This window comes from Camelina sativa, chromosome 18 (assembly GCF_000633955.1).
Source record: "Camelina sativa cultivar DH55 chromosome 18, Cs, whole genome shotgun sequence".
Lineage (NCBI taxonomy): Eukaryota > Viridiplantae > Streptophyta > Magnoliopsida > Brassicales > Brassicaceae > Camelina > Camelina sativa.
Genome location: NC_025702.1, coordinates 20289238 through 20309826, shown reverse-complemented (window position 1 = coordinate 20309826; position 20589 = coordinate 20289238). Strand labels below are relative to the sequence as shown.

General features: G+C 37.3%; 7 protein-coding genes, 1 long non-coding RNA gene and 1 pseudogene across 11 annotated transcripts; 4 read left to right on the top strand and 5 right to left on the bottom strand.

The window, feature by feature from the left end:
- On the top strand, positions 63-8490 carry LOC104762855 (DNA polymerase alpha catalytic subunit). 3 transcript variants are annotated; one of them, XM_010486252.2, is made up of 31 exons: positions 132-1274; positions 1376-1546; positions 1632-1715; positions 1803-1877; positions 1977-2041; positions 2214-2304; positions 2395-2580; positions 2798-2961; positions 3066-3180; positions 3478-3654; positions 3727-3840; positions 4087-4206; positions 4298-4612; positions 4695-4784; positions 5116-5234; positions 5323-5395; positions 5485-5541; positions 5654-5746; positions 5834-5956; positions 6033-6130; positions 6208-6253; positions 6342-6455; positions 6552-6635; positions 6718-6924; positions 7009-7085; positions 7198-7417; positions 7543-7596; positions 7698-7817; positions 7902-7976; positions 8071-8223; positions 8400-8490. In XM_010486252.2, the coding sequence occupies exons 1-30, from the start codon at positions 132-134 to the stop codon at positions 8209-8211; spliced, it is 4611 nt and encodes a 1536-aa protein (XP_010484554.1). In that variant the 3' UTR covers positions 8212-8223; positions 8400-8490. The 3 variants fall into 3 exon arrangements, with proteins under 3 accessions (XP_010484552.1, XP_010484554.1, XP_019096022.1); XM_019240477.1 differs by having other exon boundaries at positions 8071-8239; positions 8400-8447; XM_010486250.2 differs by lacking the exon at positions 8400-8490 and having other exon boundaries at positions 63-1274; positions 8071-8308.
- LOC104762856 lies at positions 8241-8817 on the bottom strand. The gene is made up of 2 exons (XR_763667.2): positions 8736-8817; positions 8241-8642 (listed from the first exon to the last, which is right to left on the bottom strand). It is a non-coding gene; the product is annotated as an uncharacterized LOC104762856 (long non-coding RNA).
- On the top strand, positions 8926-10032 carry LOC104762854 (DNA polymerase alpha catalytic subunit-like). The gene is made up of 5 exons (XM_010486249.1): positions 8926-9141; positions 9267-9320; positions 9422-9541; positions 9626-9700; positions 9795-10032. The coding sequence occupies exons 2-5, from the start codon at positions 9297-9299 to the stop codon at positions 9933-9935; spliced, it is 360 nt and encodes a 119-aa protein (XP_010484551.1). The 5' UTR covers positions 8926-9141; positions 9267-9296; the 3' UTR covers positions 9936-10032.
- On the bottom strand, positions 9965-12510 carry LOC104763680 (annotated as a pseudogene).
- LOC104762851 (DNA polymerase alpha catalytic subunit-like) lies at positions 10869-11773 on the top strand. Of its 2 annotated transcripts, XM_019239919.1 has the most exons (5): positions 10869-10879; positions 10981-11100; positions 11185-11259; positions 11354-11506; positions 11683-11773. In XM_019239919.1, exons 1-4 carry the CDS (start codon positions 10874-10876, stop codon positions 11492-11494), a joined length of 342 nt encoding a protein of 113 aa, XP_019095464.1. In that variant the 5' UTR covers positions 10869-10873; the 3' UTR covers positions 11495-11506; positions 11683-11773. The 2 variants fall into 2 exon arrangements, with proteins under 2 accessions (XP_019095464.1, XP_010484549.1); XM_010486247.1 differs by lacking the exon at positions 11683-11773 and having other exon boundaries at positions 11354-11591.
- LOC104762853 (transcription factor ALC-like) lies at positions 11524-12779 on the bottom strand. Its single transcript, XM_010486248.2, has 5 exons — positions 12540-12779; positions 12340-12411; positions 12172-12237; positions 12019-12084; positions 11524-11925 (listed from the first exon to the last, which is right to left on the bottom strand). Exons 1-5 carry the CDS (start codon positions 12747-12749, stop codon positions 11743-11745), a joined length of 597 nt encoding a protein of 198 aa, XP_010484550.1. The 5' UTR covers positions 12750-12779; the 3' UTR covers positions 11524-11742.
- LOC104763679 (E3 ubiquitin ligase BIG BROTHER-like) lies at positions 13618-14921 on the bottom strand. Its single transcript, XM_010487022.2, has 3 exons — positions 14678-14921; positions 14473-14595; positions 13618-13881 (listed from the first exon to the last, which is right to left on the bottom strand). The coding sequence occupies exons 1-3, from the start codon at positions 14912-14914 to the stop codon at positions 13618-13620; spliced, it is 624 nt and encodes a 207-aa protein (XP_010485324.2). The 5' UTR covers positions 14915-14921.
- On the top strand, positions 16558-19117 carry LOC104762849 (PI-PLC X domain-containing protein At5g67130). Its single transcript, XM_010486244.2, has 8 exons — positions 16558-16926; positions 17039-17161; positions 17413-17550; positions 17639-17737; positions 17839-18142; positions 18221-18444; positions 18519-18605; positions 18718-19117. Exons 1-8 carry the CDS (start codon positions 16822-16824, stop codon positions 18919-18921), a joined length of 1284 nt encoding a protein of 427 aa, XP_010484546.1. The 5' UTR covers positions 16558-16821; the 3' UTR covers positions 18922-19117.
- Positions 19118-20557, bottom strand: LOC104762850 (F-box protein At5g67140). Its single transcript, XM_010486245.2, has 5 exons — positions 20274-20557; positions 20048-20194; positions 19783-19918; positions 19591-19689; positions 19118-19500 (listed from the first exon to the last, which is right to left on the bottom strand). Exons 1-5 carry the CDS (start codon positions 20360-20362, stop codon positions 19285-19287), a joined length of 687 nt encoding a protein of 228 aa, XP_010484547.1. The 5' UTR covers positions 20363-20557; the 3' UTR covers positions 19118-19284.

Genomic DNA, 20589 nt, shown 5'->3' with positions numbered 1-20589 from the left:
CAAGTCTTCTAGATTTTCCCGCCATTCCCATTGGCGTCTTAAACCTAAATCAGTAAATCGGATGCTAAGCTTCGAGGTTCAAAAAAAAAAAAAAAAAATCCCCAAATCCCCAAATTAGCCGGGATTGAATAATGTCCGGTGATAATTCAACGGAGGGTGGCCGACGACGCAGCCGAGGAGCGGAGGCATCGAGTCGGAAAGACGCACTCGAGAGGCTGAAGGCGATTCGACAAGGGGGACTTCGGAATCTATCAGCTTCAGGTGGTGGGTACGATATTAGGCTAGAGAAGCCAATCTTCGATACGGTTGATGATGACGAGTACGACGCACTTGTTTCCCGGAGACGCGAGGAGGCTCGCGGATTTGTAGTCGACGACGAGGAAGGTGGCGGTTTGGGATATCTCGACGAAGGTGAGGAGGAGGATTGGTCGAAACCAAGTGGACCAGAATCGACTGATGAATCAGACGACGGTGGTAGGTTTAGTGGCAGACTTAAGAAGAAGAAAACGGAGAAGAAGAAAGGGAAAGAAATGATGCAGCAACCTCAGATTAAGAAGGTGAATCCGGCGCTTAAGGCTGCTGCTACTATCACTGGTGAAGGTAGACTTTCTTCTATGTTCACATCTTCAAGTTTCAAGAAGGGGAAAGAGACTGATACAGGGAAGTGCGAGGGTATACTCAATGAGGTAATTGCACAGGTTACTCCTGATGATCTTGACAGGGAAAGGCATAAGAGAAGGATACAACCAGGTACTGATCCAGTTACTATCTCTAGGAACAAAAAACTCATTTCTGTTACTTCAAGCATGAAAGTGAAGGAATCAGAACCAAGACCTTCAGTGTACGAGGGTGATTGTGTTTCCATGGAGGATGAGTTGATGAAAGATTTGAAAGAGGAAGATATGAAAGAGTCTGAAGTTATTCCTCCGTATGTTTCTGAGAATATTGAATTACCTGGAAGTGATAGTGTTGTAGAGGATGGATCAAACAAGATTAGGAACGCTGAGGTGAAGACCGAGTTAGGTGTAAAGGAGGTGTTTACATTGAATGCAACAACTGATATGAAAGATAAGGACCCGGCTTTAAGCGCCTCTGCTGGTTGGAAGGAAGCGATGGGAAAAGGTGCAACTGAGAATAGGGACTTACTTGGTTCTAGTTGTGAAGGGCAAACTGAATTTGATTTGAATGCTGATGGATCACTTCATTTCTACATTCTTGACGCTTATGAGGAGGCTTTTGGCGCGAGCATGGGCACAATATATCTGTTTGGGAAGGTGAATCTCTTGGGATTTTTCACTCAGTTTTTGTTTTGCTTAAATTTGTTATGTGGCGTTAATCTAGATATGAATTTGGACATTCTCTATTTACAATTCAGGTTAAAATGGGAGATACGTACAAGAGTTGTTGTGTGGTAGTTAAGAATATTCAGAGGTGTGTTTACGCTGTTCCAAATGATTCCATATTTCCTTCCCATGAACTAATCATGCTCGAGCAAGAGGTGAAAGACTCTCGACTTTCTCCTGAATCCTTTCGCGGGAAATTACATGTGAGTTTGACTGCTTGTGTTACATGCTTGGAGGAAGCAATATCTTTTTCGCTGGTATTTATTCTTGTTGGATGTGTCTTCTCAGGAAATGGCATCAAAACTGAAGAACGAAATTTCTCAGGAATTGTTACAACTCAATGTTTCAAATTTTAGCATGGCGCCTGTCAAGGTTTGGTTATTTATTTATTTTTCATGTACTTTGCAACAATACTTTTTTGCTTTACTTTCTATTCTGCTCTTTATGGATAAATATCAGAGAAATTGTGCTTTTGAGAGACTGGATGTTCCTGCAGGCGAACAATTTGTTTTGAAGATAAATTATCCATTTAAGGTACATTTCATCTGTGCAATATTAAACTAAAACTCATCCTTTCTTTTGTTAAACTTTTTACATCTCAAAACTAATGACATATTTTCTTTGTTCTCACAGGATCGTCCACTTCCAGAAGATCTTAAAGGCGAGTCTTTCTGCGCTTTGCTCGGGTCTCATACCAGGTTCTGACATCTTACTGCTTAGTTTCATTACCTTTCCCTCTGTTTGGTAGTTGGTCAGTTAAGTTTGTATTTTCTAGTCTTTTGTGGGCTTCTTAGTTTACTATGTATGCTGGCTATGCAGATTTAGTACGGTGCTGTTTTTCCAACCTTATCGAAGTTAATTTATGTGCAGTGCTTTGGAACATTTTATTCTTAAGAGGAAGATCATGGGACCTTCTTGGCTCAAAATTTCAAACTTCTCTACTTGCTCACCTTCTGCAGGAGTACGACCTTAGAATCGTGGCATAATCATATTATCAGTAATTTTCTAGTTTGTTTATCTTCAATAATGAGAGGATTTGAAACTTGTGCAGGTGAGCTGGTGCAAGTTTGAGGTTACTGTTGACTCTCCCAAGGATATCACTGTTTTAGTTTCGGAGGAGAAGGTGGTTCATCCTCCTGCTGTCGTTACAGCCATAAATTTAAAGACTATGGTTAATGAAAAGCAGAACATAAGCGAAATCGTTTCTGCATCTATTCTCTGCTTTCACAACGCCAAGGTTGGTTTACAACATTTAAACAAAGCTTCTTTGCCGTTTTTTCTCTTTGTGAAGAATATGGATATTTGATCATGACACTACCAATCACCAGTATGTGTTCGTATCATGTGGTTTTATATGACTGCTCATCTTTGGACGATTGTTTCTTGCTGAAAAGACGCTCTTATGTCTGCATGAATAGCTTGACATATGATGTGCGTGCTCCTTGATTTTTCAGATTGATGTTCCAATGCCAGCTCCAGAAAGAAAGAGATCTGGTATTCTGAGTCATTTCACCGTTGTTAGGACTCCTGAAGGAACTGGTTACCCAATTGGTTGGAAAAAAGAAGTGGCTGACAGAAATCTAAAGAATGGCTGCAGTGTTTTAAGTATTGAAAACAGGTGTGTTGCAGCTCTGTTACTGAATAGGATGTGTTTATGATCCATATATATCTTTGGCAGTTCATGTTGCTTCGTTCAACATTTTTGTCCTTTTCTTACTGCAGTGAAAGAGCATTGTTGAACCGATTGTTTTTGGAGTTGAACAAATTGGACAGTGATGTTCTTGTGGGACATAATATATCAGGTTTTGATCTGGATGTTCTTCTTCAAAGAGCCCAGGTATAGCAAAATCTCTATTTACCATTTAGAAAAAGTGGTAGTGTCGTTACAGTTTTTTTCTTTCTATGATGTACTTTTTCATTTACATGACCTGGACAATGTGCTGCTATTTGACTCATATCATTTTTGTAAGGTCCTTGTCTTCCAGGCTTATTAGATGATTTTTAACATTAAGAAGCCAGCAAGTTTTTTTTCATGCATTGTACATCCTTTCGTCTCTTTTCCCAGTCTCTCGTGTTGTGATGGTGACGTAATAGAGATATGAACATTGTCTGTCTTGTTCTTACTACTGTGCAGGCTTGCAAAGTTCAGAGTAACATGTGGTCCAAAATTGGCCGACTTAAACGCTCTTTCATGCCTAAGCTTAAAGGAAACACTAATTTTGGGTCTGGAGCTACACCAGGGCTCATGTCTTGTTTTGCTGGAAGGCTCTTGTGTGATACAGATCTGTGTTCTCGTGACTTGTTAAAGCAGGTATGGTACCCAACTCTCATAAGCAGTAAGTTGAAGCTCAATCCCTCTTGTGTAATCATCTGTTTCTTGTAGGTCAGTTATTCGTTAACGGACCTTTCAAAGACACAGCTGAACCGGGACAGGAAAGAGATAGCGCCCAATGATATTCCCAAAATGTTTCAGTCATCCAAAACACTTGGGGAACTTGTAAGTTCTTCAATGAGCCTGCTCGCCTGCTCATCTCTGTTTTATGCATGAGTTGGTACTGCCACAATATTAATGATAGTTTATGAGTCCTTGCGAGTGAAAATTTTTGGTGCATATTGGTGAAGAATAAAATAATCCAGTCATACGTAGAAGTAAAGGAATTGTAGATAACAACAGTTCATGTAAGCTTGATGAGTGATGACTGCATCTTAATTCCTCGCTTGTTATAACCTTTTTGGTTTTCAGATTGAATGTGGTGAGACGGATGCATGGTTATCCATGGAGCTCATGTTTCACTTAAGTGTTCTTCCTCTCACTCTCCAGCTTACTAACATAAGCGGCAATCTTTGGGGGAAAACACTTCAAGTAATGACTCCTTATTCTCCTCTCTTTCTCTCACTCTCTCTCCCGGGAAGCTATATGCTGCTGACTTATGCATTTTTTTGTTCATGACCAGGGAGCCAGGGCGCAGAGAATCGAATACTACTTACTACATACATTCCACTCGAAAAAGTACATTCTCCCAGACAAAATATCACAACGTATGAAGGAAATAAAGTCATCAAAAAGAAGAATGAATTATGGTCCGGAGGAACGCAATGTAGATGAATTAGATGCTGACATGGCTTTGGAGAATGATCCGTCTAAGGGCAGCAAAACAAAAAAAGGTCCAGCCTACGCTGGTGGACTGGTGTTGGAGCCAAAGAGAGGCTTATATGACAAATATGTGTTGCTTCTGGATTTCAATAGTCTTTACCCTTCTATTATACAGGTTAGCAGATTATTTTCTATTTTTCAAGCCTTTGGTGGCTGTTTCTGCCTGCATGATAGATAAGAGTCATGATATTTTTCAGGAATACAATATCTGTTTTACGACTATACCACGATCTGAAGATGGAGTTCCTCGTTTACCTTTGAGTCAGACACCTGGAATTCTTCCAAAGGTTTGTGACCATTATCGATCCAGTATATATTCTCGATCTGTTATAGGTTTTCCAACGTCAAATCTATATAATTACCCCAACCCAGTCAGAAAATCCACCAACCAAAAGTAATATTTTGCTTCATTTTCTTTTACTAAGACCAATGCGACCTAGCTGTTGTCTGTTCAGTATTGTATTAGTGACTGCTGTTTTCTGTAGTTGAAGTAAGATTAATCTTGACATCATCGTCTAAATTATTGCTATATGCACTTTTCGTTGCCACGACTTTAAGTTTCTCTCCTTGTTCTGGTATTCCCAGTCTAATAGAGAATCCCACTATCCTTTGTTTTAGTTGATGGAACATTTGGTTAGTATAAGGAAAAGCGTCAAATTAAAGATGAAGAAGGAAACAGGTCTCAAGTACTGGGAGCTTGACATTCGGCAGCAGGCATTAAAGCTCACAGCCAACAGGTTTGCATCCATGGTTTTGCTTGTGTCGGCAATAATTGCTAATCACCGCATTTTGATGTTTATGATTTCTTATTCATTCTAAACACAGTATGTATGGATGTCTGGGGTTTTCTAATTCAAGATTCTATGCTAAGCCTTTAGCAGAACTCATAACACTACAGGTAAGTGATGCTTTCAGTGTTTTTGAGTGACATTTTGTTTTTTTCTCTCTATTCTTCGCGTGATTAGGCCAATTTCCTTAACATTGTAGGGAAGGGAGATCCTGCAAAGAACCGTGGATCTTGTCCAGAATCATTTAAACCTAGAGGTATCTCCTACACATCGAGTCTCAGGAAATTCATTTTAGAAGAGAAATTAGTAAAATGTTTCAACATCTCTGCTCTGTCAAGTCTAGAATTAAACATCTTTCTTTTACATAGGTAATATACGGTGACACAGATTCAATCATGATTCACAGCGGACTAGATGATCTTGAAGAGGTGAAAGCCATTAAATCAAAAGTCATCCAAGAGGTAGGTTGGATTATAGATTTGTCTCTATATTGCTGTCGTTGGGGAAGGTGCTTCACAGTATCAGACATTTGATTTTGGTTTTTTTAGGTCAATAAGAAGTATAGGTGTCTAAAAATTGACTGTGATGGTATATACAAGAGAATGCTTCTTCTTCGAAAAAAGAAGTATGCTGCTGTCAAGTTGCTGTTTAAGGATGGGAAGCCTTGCGAGGTAATCTTTTATGTAAATATTTTTGCATACCCTTTCTTCTAGAAAATTCTGGGTACTAGATGCATTCTCAATGCAGGACATTGAGAGAAAAGGTGTGGATATGGTCCGTCGAGATTGGAGCTTGCTCTCTAAGGAAATAGGAGATTTATGCCTGAGTAAAATCTTGTATGGAGGGTATGTTTTGAACATCCACCACAGAACATTTTTTTTACTCTCTCATTCAAGCACAACAAGCCTTTTCTTCTTTGCAGGTCATGTGAGGATGTTGTTGAAGCAATTCATAACGAACTTATGAAGGTAATCTTTGTTATCATTTTTATTAATCTTCGCTAATTACTTTGGTGTTCTTTATCATCCAACACGTGTTGCTTTGTCCATGCAACAGATACAAGAGGAAATGAGAAATGGGCAAGTTGCGCTTGAGAAGTATGTCATCACCAAGACATTGACTAAACCGCCTGCAGCTTATCCAGATTCCAAAAGCCAACCACACGTTCAAGTGAGTATGAGAGCTATTATTCACTTTATTTATATATGCTTTCCATATATTTACTTAACTTAACTCTGATTTGTATGGCCAAATTAATCTTCTCAGGTTGCACTCAGAATGAGGCAACGTGGATATAAAGAAGGTTTCAATGCTAAGGATACTGTACCATATATAATCTGCTATGAACAGGTTTCCAACACAGAAGACCAGCTAAATATCATCAGATACTCTATAGAGTTCCTACTAAATCTTTTATGCTTCCTCCGTGCAGGGTAATGCTAGCTCTGCCAGTTCAGCAGGGATTGCTGAACGTGCTAGGCATCCCGATGAGGTGAAATCAGACGGAAGCAGATGGTTGGTTGATATAGATTACTACTTGGCACAACAGATTCATCCGGTGGTGTCTCGTCTATGCGCAGAGATTCAAGGAACAAGTCCTGAACGTCTAGCCGAGTGTTTAGGACTTGACCCATCACAGGTAAAACATCTTTCCTTCAGGCCACTTATCGATTCAGTGATCATGAATTCATGATAACTGATTGGAAACAATGTGTTATTCTAGTACCAAAGCAAATCAAACAACGCCACGAGCAGTGATCCTTCGACCTCCCTCTTATTTGCTACAAGCGATGAAGAAAGGTAGTGATGTCTTTCCCATTTGTAATCTGATACCATATATTTTCTTCATGAATTGGCAATAATCCTATAATTCAAGATCCCCAACAACGTAATTTACATGTAAAAAATGCAGATATAAAAGCTGTGAGCCGTTAGCATTAACATGCCCCAGCTGCTCTACTTCTTTCAACTGTCCATCTATTGCCAGTTCTGTTTGTGCGTCAATCAGTAAGAAACCTGCGACACCTGAAACAGAGGAATCTGATTCCTCATTCTGGCTTAAACTGCATTGCCCGAAATGTCAGCAGGAAGATAGCACTGGAAGAATATCCCCTGCTACGATAGCTAACCAGGTAGTCGAACTTTGTTGAAAAGGATCCTAATCTGTTAAGTTTCTCAGAATAAAAAAATATGTATCGTTATGATTTGGCCTGCAGGACAGATGCTTTAGTTATTAATTCATTCTCATACCTTTCAGGTGAAAAGACAGCTTGATGGATTTGTGTCAATGTATTACAAAGGCATAATGGTGGTATGTAAAACCTTCTCGCCTCATTTTTTCCTGTAATTCTGAACATTTTTCCTTATTAAGTTATGATTATAACGTGTTCTTGTACATTTTGCCTTCAACAGTGTGATGACGAGTCTTGCAAGCACACAACCCGCTCCCCCAACTTTCGCTTGCTTGGTGAACGTGAACGGGGAACAGTTTGCCCAAACTATCCTAACTGTAACGGAACCCTCTTAAGAAAGGTATATCCCCTCATCGACCTTATAACTCCTATCTTTCGAATGCTTAACAGACTAACTCTTGACTTGAGCTTTGTCTTATTACAGTACACTGAAGCAGACTTGTACAAGCAACTGTCCTATTTCTGCCACATTTTAGACACACAATACTCTCTAGAAAAGGTTTCTACTTTACGAGATTCTTATATTTGGTAATTTTGATATCAATTTGTCTTGTCTATATCCCTAAAGTTATCACCGCCATTTGAAATAACAGATGGATGTTGGCATGAAAATTCAAGTAGAGAAAGCAATGGCGAAGATAAGACCTGCGGTTGAATCAGCAGCAGCCATCACTCGAAGTATTAGAGACCGGTGTGCTTATGGATGGCTGCAACTCACAGACATAGCTATTTGATAGTTGTAACTTGTAATAATCATCTCATGTAACTAAATCAATCTTTTATATAATCTTCTTCAGACATCATTATAATCAAACTACTCAGTTTTGTTCAGTCCTAAAGCTTATTAGCATAACTATAACTGAACATTGAAATCTGGCCAATACTGGAACTCACAAACATTTTGGACTCTTGTGTCTGGCAGGTACTAGAGGAACCCTGACCAGTTTAATGCCAGATCATCATCATTGTCTGAATGTTATCTTCAAAGCAGAGTGGCTGTGGAAAAGCACATTTCTTGAGGTGGTTCCACGGAGTGAGGAGCAGCAAGAAGAGTCTCCAGGTTCAGGTCTTGATCTAAGGTCTCATTGTTCCTTGTCTGTGTAGGAGGTAGAACCGGTGGTAACCCCATAGGGTTTAGGCCTAAACCATTCATAACGGCTAAAGTCTGCATTAAGCAGTTGTTAAGTTATGAACAAATGATAGGTTTTGCAAATCCGACATTGATTGTAAGTGATCCAAGTAAGTAATTAAAGAAAACCTGCACTTGAAGTTGAAGCTGCTTCAGATATTCAATAGCTTCATCAAGCATTGAGGCTTTGTCAGTCTACAAACAAAAGAAATNCTTTCCCATTTGTAATCTGATACCATATATTTTCTTCATGAATTGGCAATAATCCTATAATTCAAGATCCCCAACAACGTAATTTACATGTAAAAAATGCAGATATAAAAGCTGTGAGCCGTTAGCATTAACATGCCCCAGCTGCTCTACTTCTTTCAACTGTCCATCTATTGCCAGTTCTGTTTGTGCGTCAATCAGTAAGAAACCTGCGACACCTGAAACAGAGGAATCTGATTCCTCATTCTGGCTTAAACTGCATTGCCCGAAATGTCAGCAGGAAGATAGCACTGGAAGAATATCCCCTGCTACGATAGCTAACCAGGTAGTCGAACTTTGTTGAAAAGGATCCTAATCTGTTAAGTTTCTCAGAATAAAAAAATATGTATCGTTATGATTTGGCCTGCAGGACAGATGCTTTAGTTATTAATTCATTCTCATACCTTTCAGGTGAAAAGACAGCTTGATGGATTTGTGTCAATGTATTACAAAGGCATAATGGTGGTATGTAAAACCTTCTCGCCTCATTTTTTCCTGTAATTCTGAACATTTTTCCTTATTAAGTTATGATTATAACGTGTTCTTGTACATTTTGCCTTCAACAGTGTGATGACGAGTCTTGCAAGCACACAACCCGCTCCCCCAACTTTCGCTTGCTTGGTGAACGTGAACGGGGAACAGTTTGCCCAAACTATCCTAACTGTAACGGAACCCTCTTAAGAAAGGTATATCCCCTCATCGACCTTATAACTCCTATCTTTCGAATGCTTAACAGACTAACTCTTGACTTGAGCTTTGTCTTATTACAGTACACTGAAGCAGACTTGTACAAGCAACTGTCCTATTTCTGCCACATTTTAGACACACAATACTCTCTAGAAAAGGTTTCTACTTTACGAGATTCTTATATTTGGTAATTTTGATATCAATTTGTCTTGTCTATATCCCTAAAGTTATCACCGCCATTTGAAATAACAGATGGATGTTGGCATGAAAATTCAAGTAGAGAAAGCAATGGCGAAGATAAGACCTGCGGTTGAATCAGCAGCAGCCATCACTCGAAGTATTAGAGACCGGTGTGCTTATGGATGGCTGCAACTCACAGACATAGCTATTTGATAGTTGTAACTTGTAATAATCATCTCATGTAACTAAATCAATCTTTTATATAATCTTCTTCAGACATCATTATAATCAAACTACTCAGTTTTGTTCAGTCCTAAAGCTTATTAGCATAACTATAACTGAACATTGAAATCTGGCCAATACTGGAACTCACAAACATTTTGGACTCTTGTGTCTGGCAGGTACTAGAGGAACCCTGACCAGTTTAATGCCAGATCATCATCATTGTCTGAATGTTATCTTCAAAGCAGAGTGGCTGTGGAAAAGCACATTTCTTGAGGTGGTTCCACGGAGTGAGGAGCAGCAAGAAGAGTCTCCAGGTTCAGGTCTTGATCTAAGGTCTCATTGTTCCTTGTCTGTGTAGGAGGTAGAACCGGTGGTAACCCCATAGGGTTTAGGCCTAAACCATTCATAACGGCTAAAGTCTGCATTAAGCAGTTGTTAAGTTATGAACAAATGATAGGTTTTGCAAATCCGACATTGATTGTAAGTGATCCAAGTAAGTAATTAAAGAAAACCTGCACTTGAAGTTGAAGCTGCTTCAGATATTCAATAGCTTCATCAAGCATTGAGGCTTTGTCAGTCTACAAACAAAAGAAATAACAATCAAAACAAACAATGTTTCTCTCTCAGAATCTCGGTTTCTGCATAACAAACAAAACAATGTATACCTTGTTGGAATTGGGTATGAGTTTCTGCAAAGCTTTCATTTTCTCGTTGATCTTGCTCCTCCTCCTCTACAGAAAACAAAAAACTCAGCTTCTATTATTAAAATCTTTAAAAGTTAGGCTTCTGCATCTAAAATTAAGAATCTTTAAAGGAGAAAAAAAAGAAGAAACCTTTTCAGACAAGTTGTGGAAGTGTGCATCAATGTTTCTCTTCAACGAATTTTTCTGTCTACCTCCATTTCTCTTTGGTGTNACAAAGGCATAATGGTGGTATGTAAAACCTTCTCGCCTCATTTTTTCCTGTAATTCTGAACATTTTTCCTTATTAAGTTATGATTATAACGTGTTCTTGTACATTTTGCCTTCAACAGTGTGATGACGAGTCTTGCAAGCACACAACCCGCTCCCCCAACTTTCGCTTGCTTGGTGAACGTGAACGGGGAACAGTTTGCCCAAACTATCCTAACTGTAACGGAACCCTCTTAAGAAAGGTATATCCCCTCATCGACCTTATAACTCCTATCTTTCGAATGCTTAACAGACTAACTCTTGACTTGAGCTTTGTCTTATTACAGTACACTGAAGCAGACTTGTACAAGCAACTGTCCTATTTCTGCCACATTTTAGACACACAATACTCTCTAGAAAAGGTTTCTACTTTACGAGATTCTTATATTTGGTAATTTTGATATCAATTTGTCTTGTCTATATCCCTAAAGTTATCACCGCCATTTGAAATAACAGATGGATGTTGGCATGAAAATTCAAGTAGAGAAAGCAATGGCGAAGATAAGACCTGCGGTTGAATCAGCAGCAGCCATCACTCGAAGTATTAGAGACCGGTGTGCTTATGGATGGCTGCAACTCACAGACATAGCTATTTGATAGTTGTAACTTGTAATAATCATCTCATGTAACTAAATCAATCTTTTATATAATCTTCTTCAGACATCATTATAATCAAACTACTCAGTTTTGTTCAGTCCTAAAGCTTATTAGCATAACTATAACTGAACATTGAAATCTGGCCAATACTGGAACTCACAAACATTTTGGACTCTTGTGTCTGGCAGGTACTAGAGGAACCCTGACCAGTTTAATGCCAGATCATCATCATTGTCTGAATGTTATCTTCAAAGCAGAGTGGCTGTGGAAAAGCACATTTCTTGAGGTGGTTCCACGGAGTGAGGAGCAGCAAGAAGAGTCTCCAGGTTCAGGTCTTGATCTAAGGTCTCATTGTTCCTTGTCTGTGTAGGAGGTAGAACCGGTGGTAACCCCATAGGGTTTAGGCCTAAACCATTCATAACGGCTAAAGTCTGCATTAAGCAGTTGTTAAGTTATGAACAAATGATAGGTTTTGCAAATCCGACATTGATTGTAAGTGATCCAAGTAAGTAATTAAAGAAAACCTGCACTTGAAGTTGAAGCTGCTTCAGATATTCAATAGCTTCATCAAGCATTGAGGCTTTGTCAGTCTACAAACAAAAGAAATAACAATCAAAACAAACAATGTTTCTCTCTCAGAATCTCGGTTTCTGCATAACAAACAAAACAATGTATACCTTGTTGGAATTGGGTATGAGTTTCTGCAAAGCTTTCATTTTCTCGTTGATCTTGCTCCTCCTCCTCTACAGAAAACAAAAAACTCAGCTTCTATTATTAAAATCTTTAAAAGTTAGGCTTCTGCATCTAAAATTAAGAATCTTTAAAGGAGAAAAAAAAGAAGAAACCTTTTCAGACAAGTTGTGGAAGTGTGCATCAATGTTTCTCTTCAACGAATTTTTCTGTCTACCTCCATTTCTCTTTGGTGTTACCATAATTAAATGCAGACAAAAAAAAAAAAAAGAGCTCTAAGTTTGGTTTTTGTTTTCTTTCTCAACCACAAAAGACAGTGAAGTTTCTTGGAACTCTAAATAAAGCAAGTTTTTACCTTGTTTTCGAAAGCATATTTGTCTTGGTCAGTTTCAGAGACTCCATAACCGACGGAAGGGAAGGTCTCAGCGGAGGAAACAATTCTCTCCGGTGGTGAAGAAGAAGGTTGAGTTATCCGAGTACGGGAAAGAATCTGCCGGAGAAAGCTGGAGAGTTCGTCGGAAGAAGATGGAGGAGCAAGACGATCACCGACGTCAGAATCACCCATATCTCTCTCTACTAACTCTCTGTAGCTTTTTTCGTAGTAAAAGGTTTATTATAGGCGGGGAGGTAGTAGGTGCGTGAGATCACGCCCTAGGAGAAGCGCGTGTGAGGTTCTGACGAGTGAGTGGCGTGTCTAATCCCTATAGACATAATCTGGTGTCTCACTCACATCACTTGTGTAGTTGTGTGTTGTGAATAGTTTACCTTTAGTAATTTTTGTATTCACTTCACAACTTTATTTATAGTTAAAAAATAAAGAACTGAACAGATTTTTAACCCAATTTAAAGAACGAAATGAAAAAAAGAATATATTTTTTTTGGACCAGCAAGTATAAACGGACAAACAATTTTGTTTTATATATAAATTTTTTATCAATGTGATAAGTTAAATATAGATAAGATATTTAACCTTTTCAGTAAATGAAACGGTTGGAATAATGGTATTGATAAGATAGGCCATTGATAGCCATAAAGTATACCATTTAATTATTATTACGACTAAACATGAAATAGGACAATTACTTGAAAAGTAAGGTCTTGCAACAGTTTCACCATTTTTGACAATTTACAAAAAAAAAATCCTAATCTTTTTTTGCTTTTTCTTTTGTTGTCCTTGTCCCACAGGTTTAAGAAGAAAAAAAATTATTGAAGTTTTGATATTATAATTGGTCAACACATATAAGGGTTGAGTTTGGATGCAAATAATATTTTACTTCATCAAAAAAGGGATTCAACTTGCAAATAAGATCATATGTTCATTATTCATTATTAGCATCCGAAGGGAAAATAATGGAAATCAAAGCAAAAGCAATATGGTAGTCTGAAATCAAGTCAAAATCCAATCTTGACATGTTTCTACCCTCATAAAACATTTAAACAACTTTCTGGTTGCAAAGGGGACACTTGTTCTTGACCATTAGCCAGCTCTTGATGCACTCGAAGTGAAAGTCATGCTCACAATCCAGTTTCGCAGCTTCTTCACCGTTCTTCAACTTTTGCTGACAGATCACGCATGGCTCCGTTTCATCATTGCTGTTTTCATATGTCCTTCTTCTTAGGTTCTCATCAATGACTTCAACGGTTAACCCAGTGTTGACTTCTTCTCCTACATGTTCGGTGACATTCATCAATTGTTCCTAAAATAAATAAAAAATCATTACTAAACTTTACCGTATACAAACTCTACAACTTCTTACATACAACTCTTTTATTCCAGAAACCAAAATGGAACATATAATCTTATTAAAGAGTCCTTATAGCCTCTTGTATAAATGCAATCCTTCGGAAAATACAAATGCATCCGACTAAATTATCAATACTTGGAAGCATTATTTAAAGTTGAATGTTATCTCTCACAAAATTGTAAGGTTCTAACTTCTAAGATACAAGTTTCACAACTAAAAAGGTGGTGAAAGCTTTTTACATTTATTACTTAGCTAGTAACTCAGTACTTGACCTAACAAAAAAAATTATTGTAACTTCATTAAGAAAGTTAAATTTATAGTAGTAACAATGTTCAATATTTTCTTGCGCAAATACGAAAAATTAAAATCAAACAAAAAGACGCGTGAAATGGTATTTCACGGAATATCGATCTATAAAATGAAAATAAGTAATTCTTTCTCTTTCTAAAGTGGTGTGGAAATAGTTTTCCATCTTAATTCCACGAATACTACTTTTTCATAAGCTCTAAATATATTTTAATGCTAAGATATAATATACAATACCTCGGACGCGATCGCGAGGATGAGTTGGGGAGAGGATACATCTACATAATATTCTTGCGATGCTGTTTCAGATTGCTCACTGCTCGATGATGACTGGAGCCACTGGCTGATCGATTCTTGATCCTATACAATTTCCATAAGTATATTATATCCAAAAGCTTTATTTCTATCAAACAAGAAAACATTAGATAAAATAGACAATTACCACGACTGGACGAGGAGGGGACTCTACTGTCAGGCTATCATGGTCATGGTTCATCTCAGCCGTTGGATCTGGTGATGTGGCAGTAGCGTCGACAGTAGGGCTATCATGGTTCATCTCAGCCGTTGGAGCTGGTGATGTGGCACAAGCGTCAACGACAGTAGGGGTAAGTGTCCCATAGTTGCCAGTCGTCTTCAAACAAAAGCCTTTGGAAGCGAAAAGAACTGTCAGCATCATCATCGGGAATCCGAGAATTGTCTCCGCTTTGATCCATACTTTTGAAGAAAATAAATACTACCTGAGAGACACAAGAGGTGGTAAATCAATTTGTACAGTATAAATAAGGATTAGTAGTTAATTAACCTAAGTTTCACCGTGCACTCTTCTCTTCAAAATGCAAATTACTAGAGTGGTCAGGATTAGCTTTTTTTTTGTTGATAAACTAATACAAAAAACAAGACGTTTATCACCACAAAATATATCAATTGTATCTCAGTTAAAGGAAAAATATATAATACCAAATAAAGTTATAAACGATAAATAATGCACATAACTTTCATATTTTGGGACAAGGATTTTGGCTACTTTAAGGATAAAAAAGGCATTTAATGAATCTAATCAAAGGAAAAAAAAGATCATGATTTACAATTGTTGTCTAGTTCTGAGTCCACAAATGTTAAGCAGTTCAACACTAAATTTTGACAGCTAATCAAAACTGGAACTTTGCTAGATTTGGAAGATTTTTTTAAACCTGCATTTATAAATAATAACTTTCTTACAATCATAGTTGTACTTTTTAAAAGACAATATTTATATATTATTTACTATCAATGAAAAACTATCATTTATAGTCAAAAATAATAAATGTAAAAGTGTCTTGTCTCTTTTCTATATTTCTGCTTTCAAACTTCATTATAAGAAGGCTTTTTTAAAACAGGAGCGAGAAACGCAAGTTGTTTTTTTCTATGATTCCATTACTTGGGTATTGGGGCTTTAAAAGAGAGAATTTGGGCCCAAATAACAGAAGCTAGTAAGTAAATACGTTAATGGGCCTGACGTTATAGCGTAAGGCTGCGAATGATAGACTTCTTTACACGACGTCGTTGTATAAGCTGTAAGCAAGCCGAATATGGTACATCGTCAAATTTTGTAGTAATATCAGTTTAATATGGCGGTAACTTTTTCTCTTTCAAATCACGTATTATTTTGTAGATTGGTTGATTAATTAAAAGATTGGATATGGCAAACACTAATGTCGTATGTCTCTGTTGATGAATTGGTTATTTAATTTGTAGATGAAACAGGCATGGTGATAAATGTCGATAAACATTTCATCTAGACATTATTATTGTGTTATTTCCACCGAGAGAGAGAGTGAGATGTTGAAGTAACTTTTGTGCGATCATATGAAAATAATGACATTATTTCCTTGAAAGAAGCAAAGAGACAAGCAACAAGACAAGAGTGTCCCCACGCATGTGACTACCGTAGCGTTAGCAAAAAAGATATCAATAATAAAAATGTTAGGTAAAAAAATATTAGCAATTCAAGAATACAAATTTTTAATTTATTAACATTATATAGATCAATTATATATAGTATAACACTATTAACTTATTAAGTATTAACACATGTAACAAATTTTGTGATATATGATAAAATCATCATTGCTAATTTTGACAAACTCTTCCAAAAACACATTGTTTCCAGTTTTCACACATTTCAAGTAGGTGTTGACAAAATAGTCACCGCGTACGTATGTTTGGTGTACAAAACTAGAAACTGTATTGCTGTTTGTTTATTATAATGTTAAAAAGAAAAAAGAAAGTGTTGTCGCTCTAATTCGAGCTACCTTCTTTACTTATGAAGTGGGTTATTTCTTTACTAATCGTTTCTTCATTTTTTCTTTTGGGAGGTGGGAAAAAGATTCAACCTTGTCTAAGAAAAGAAAGAAAAAACACTAAGCTTAATCTTTTTCTTTTGTTCCTCTGTTTTCTAAGGATTAACAAATCGATGATGCCCGGGTTTTAGTACCTAAACATCTCTTTTGTCTTGTCTTAGAAAAACCCCCTCAAGCAACCAACAACAGTAGATCGAACATCATTCAGATTTCTCTCTCTCTCTCTCTCTGCATAAGCTAAGGAGCTATGTCGGCGTGCATCAATGGCTTATGCAGAGCCGTAACAGTCTCTCTTTTTTCCTTGTCCTTCTTCTTCTCTTTTTCCTCAGCTTGCTCTAATGGAAATTGCCAGGTTCTTTTGATTCTCTTTGCTTATTATTCTTATTCTCTAATTTATGGCCGCTATCAATTTGGGGTCTAAATCTTTTTGGATTTTGCTTTTTATTTGTGTGTGTCTTTCTCAGATGTTGGATTCATGCTCCTCAGCCACTGATTGTGCCTCAGGTTTGTATTGTGGAGACTGTCCTGCCGTTGGGAGCACTAAACCCGTTTGCACAAGAGGCCAAGCCACAATTCCAACTTCCATTGTAAGATTTTAATTAGGTTTCTCTATATTTTCCAATCTGAAATAGGTTATATCATAGAAGATAGTGTAGATCATTTGGTTGTATCAAAAGATTTAAACTTTGAAGATGGGTTTTGCTAAAGAATTTAAATTGTTCTATCAAGATAATGTAGATCATGTGGTTGTATCAAAAGTTTTGAACTTTGAATATGGGTTTTGTTGAAGATTTGTTTACATTTTTATGTGGTGGTGAAATTTGTGTTCTTTTTGTAGATAAATGGATTGCCTTTTAACAAGTATACATGGTTGATGACTCATAATGCCTTTAGCAATGCAAATGCACCGCCTTTGCCAGGTGTTGATAGGATTACATTTTACAATCAAGAAGATACTATTACTAATCAGCTCCAAGTAATGTCCTTATTTACCAACTCCTCTTATTTTGCATGATTCCTCTTTCTTGGGTAAAACTCTTGAATATATCTTTTATTTGCTCTAGAATGGAGTTAGAGGGCTAATGTTGGATATGTATGACTTCAACGACGATGTCTGGCTTTGCCATTCGCTTCGAGGGCAATGTTTCAATGTCACGGCTTTTGTAAGAATTTTTTCTTCAGCTTAACTAAAATAACCTGTTTGGATCAAAAGTTGAAACCTGATAGGATGGGAAATGTGAACTTTGATTTCTTTTTGAATCAGCAACCTGCAATTAACACACTGAGGGAAGTTGAGACATTTCTGAGTCAAAACCCAACAGAGATTATCACCATCATAATTGAGGATTATGTGCACAGACCTAAAGGCTTATCAACTCTGTTTGCTAACGCTGGTTTGGACAAGTACTGGTTTCCTGTTTCGAAAATGCCCAAAAAGGGAGAAGATTGGCCTACTGTGACTGATATGGTGCAAGATAATCACAGGCTCCTGGTTTTCACTTCTGTTGCTGCCAAAGAAGATGAAGAAGGTGTTGCTTATCAATGGAGATACATAGTTGAAAATGAGTGTGAGTATTACAAAAAAGTTCAAATCTTTGATATCTGAACTTTCTGTGAGAATAACCTTATCTTATCATTGTGTAAAGCTGGGGATCCCGGGGTGAAGCGAGGTTCTTGTCCTAACAGAAAAGAGTCACAACCTTTAAACTCAAAAAGTTCATCGCTTTTCTTGATGAATTACTTTCCGACGTATCCGGTTGAGAAAGACGCTTGCAAGGAACACTCAGCTCCACTAGCTGAGATGGTTGGGACTTGTCTCAAGTCAGGAGGGAATAGAATGCCAAACTTTCTTGCTGTTAACTTCTACATGGTATTGAATCAATCATAAAACTAAAAATATGACAGTTTTTTGTGAGATCTTGCTAACAAACCATAATATTGCAGAGAAGTGATGGAGGCGGCGTTTTCGAAGTTCTGGATAGAATGAATGGACCGGTACTTTGCGGCTGTCAAACTCTTGCTGCTTGCCAGGTAATAGCTTATCTACTTTCGATAACTTAACTTATGGATATGTAATCATATCGTACAAGCATAAACCATCTAAAACGGCTACCTGAATTTTGGTTCTTGATGTTGTTTGCAGCCAGGGGCAGCTTATGGTTCATGCAAAAATGTTACTCTACAGACAAGAACTCCAAACATGGATTCAACGGCTGGAAGCTACTCAGGTGCAAGCTACACAGGTTCAGTTCAGTTCTCAAAATCCTTAGCTTCTGCTGTGTATCCACGAAACACCATTGTTGTCTTCTGCTTCTCATGGCTTCCATTGCTGATGTTTTTACTATGAAACAACCAATCAAAACCACTTGGAGAGATTCTTAGGTTAGAGAATCTTGATCACTTTTTTAGAACGAATGAGAGATCCTAAGTTCAAGAAACATGAATTGCCTTAGAAAGAGTGTCCGATTTTATTCTTGCATTTGTAGACTGCAGAGTTAAAAGGCAAAAAATATTGTGTATGTGTGTCTTCAGCTTCTGTTGAATGTTCTGCAACTTAAATATATATATATATATAGACACAATTCTACTCCAATAGAAGGTTTACTGGATAAGTTATTTATGTTATTGATGGGAGAAAACAGAAGATATATGGGAATTCAATTTTATGAATTACTATGTACACAACAAACAAGAGAAATGGGAAGCAGAACTAGACAGCATGCAACAATGGTGGTGGATTCTGAGCATTGAGAAGCAATTCCATGGGTTTGATCTGAAGTGCAGGACTGATGGTAAGTAAAGCAATGAAGCAATCCACAGGAACTCTAGTTCCCCATAAGTTGATCGATTCAAGTTTTCTGCATTTGTTAACAAGAACCAGAAGGCCTCTCTCTGTCACATGGCGGCAACACCACATCCCGATCGTCTACATATATAAGAGATTCCGATTTCGAAAAGAGTGATTCTAATGATTCTAGATAGAATAAGTAGATGGATAGAGAAGATTCTTTGTCACCTTAAGATTATGACAGCGTTCTGCAATAGCGAAAAGAGACTCATCGGTTATAAAAGTACCTCCTATGTTTAGGTGTTGCAATGAAGAAGTTCTTGATATCTGTCAAATAAAAATTCAAGAATCTCTGATATGATAAACAAATACATTAAAGATTCTAATCCCACATAAATAAAAAAAGGACATTTATATTACCAGTTGAACAACACCAGAATCAGTAATAGCAGTCATGCCCCATAAAGAGACAGAGTTCAAATTGGCCACACATCTTGCAGAAGCTATTTGGTAAAGACCATTATCAGTTATATGACAACCCCATCTACTTCTAGATCTGCAAACATAGAAAACAAAAGAAGCTATGTGAAAAAAACAGAGCTTGTATCTGACCAAGTCAAGCTTTTTAAAGGTAAAGTTGGAAACTTGATCATATAAGAAGAAGAAGCAGAGAGGGAGAGATTACATGTCGAGTTCTTTGAGGTTGTAAGCAAGATGAACGAGACGAGAAGTGGAATCATCGTCCATTTTCCAACCAGCAAAGCTCAGAGATTGTCTTCTCGCCATCGATTGATTTACAGCTTTCCTCCATTTCTTGCAAACACCATTTGCCCTATAAAAACAAAACTTAAATTTCTTACAAGAACTGAAACAAAAAGGATCAAACTTAGCAACGATCAAGTTTGACTTACTGAGCCAAAACGGTGAAAGAAGTAACCAAAGAAAATATATAAGCGAGAAGGTCTAACGGTAAACGATCGATCGCTGCTTCTTCATACATGACTTTTATGTATATATATGAGTTTAAGGAGAAGAGCTTCTTCTTCTTGAATCAAATTACAACAACCTGCAGAAGCTTTTATGTATCAAGAAAAGTATGTAAAATATATGAGAATTTGTTTTCAATAGTTATTCATAATCATAATTGCAGAGGAGGAGGAAGAAAGAAGAAGATGTTGTCATTTTCTTAGTTTAACTTCAGAAGATGTGGTCATCGTTCCGTCATAC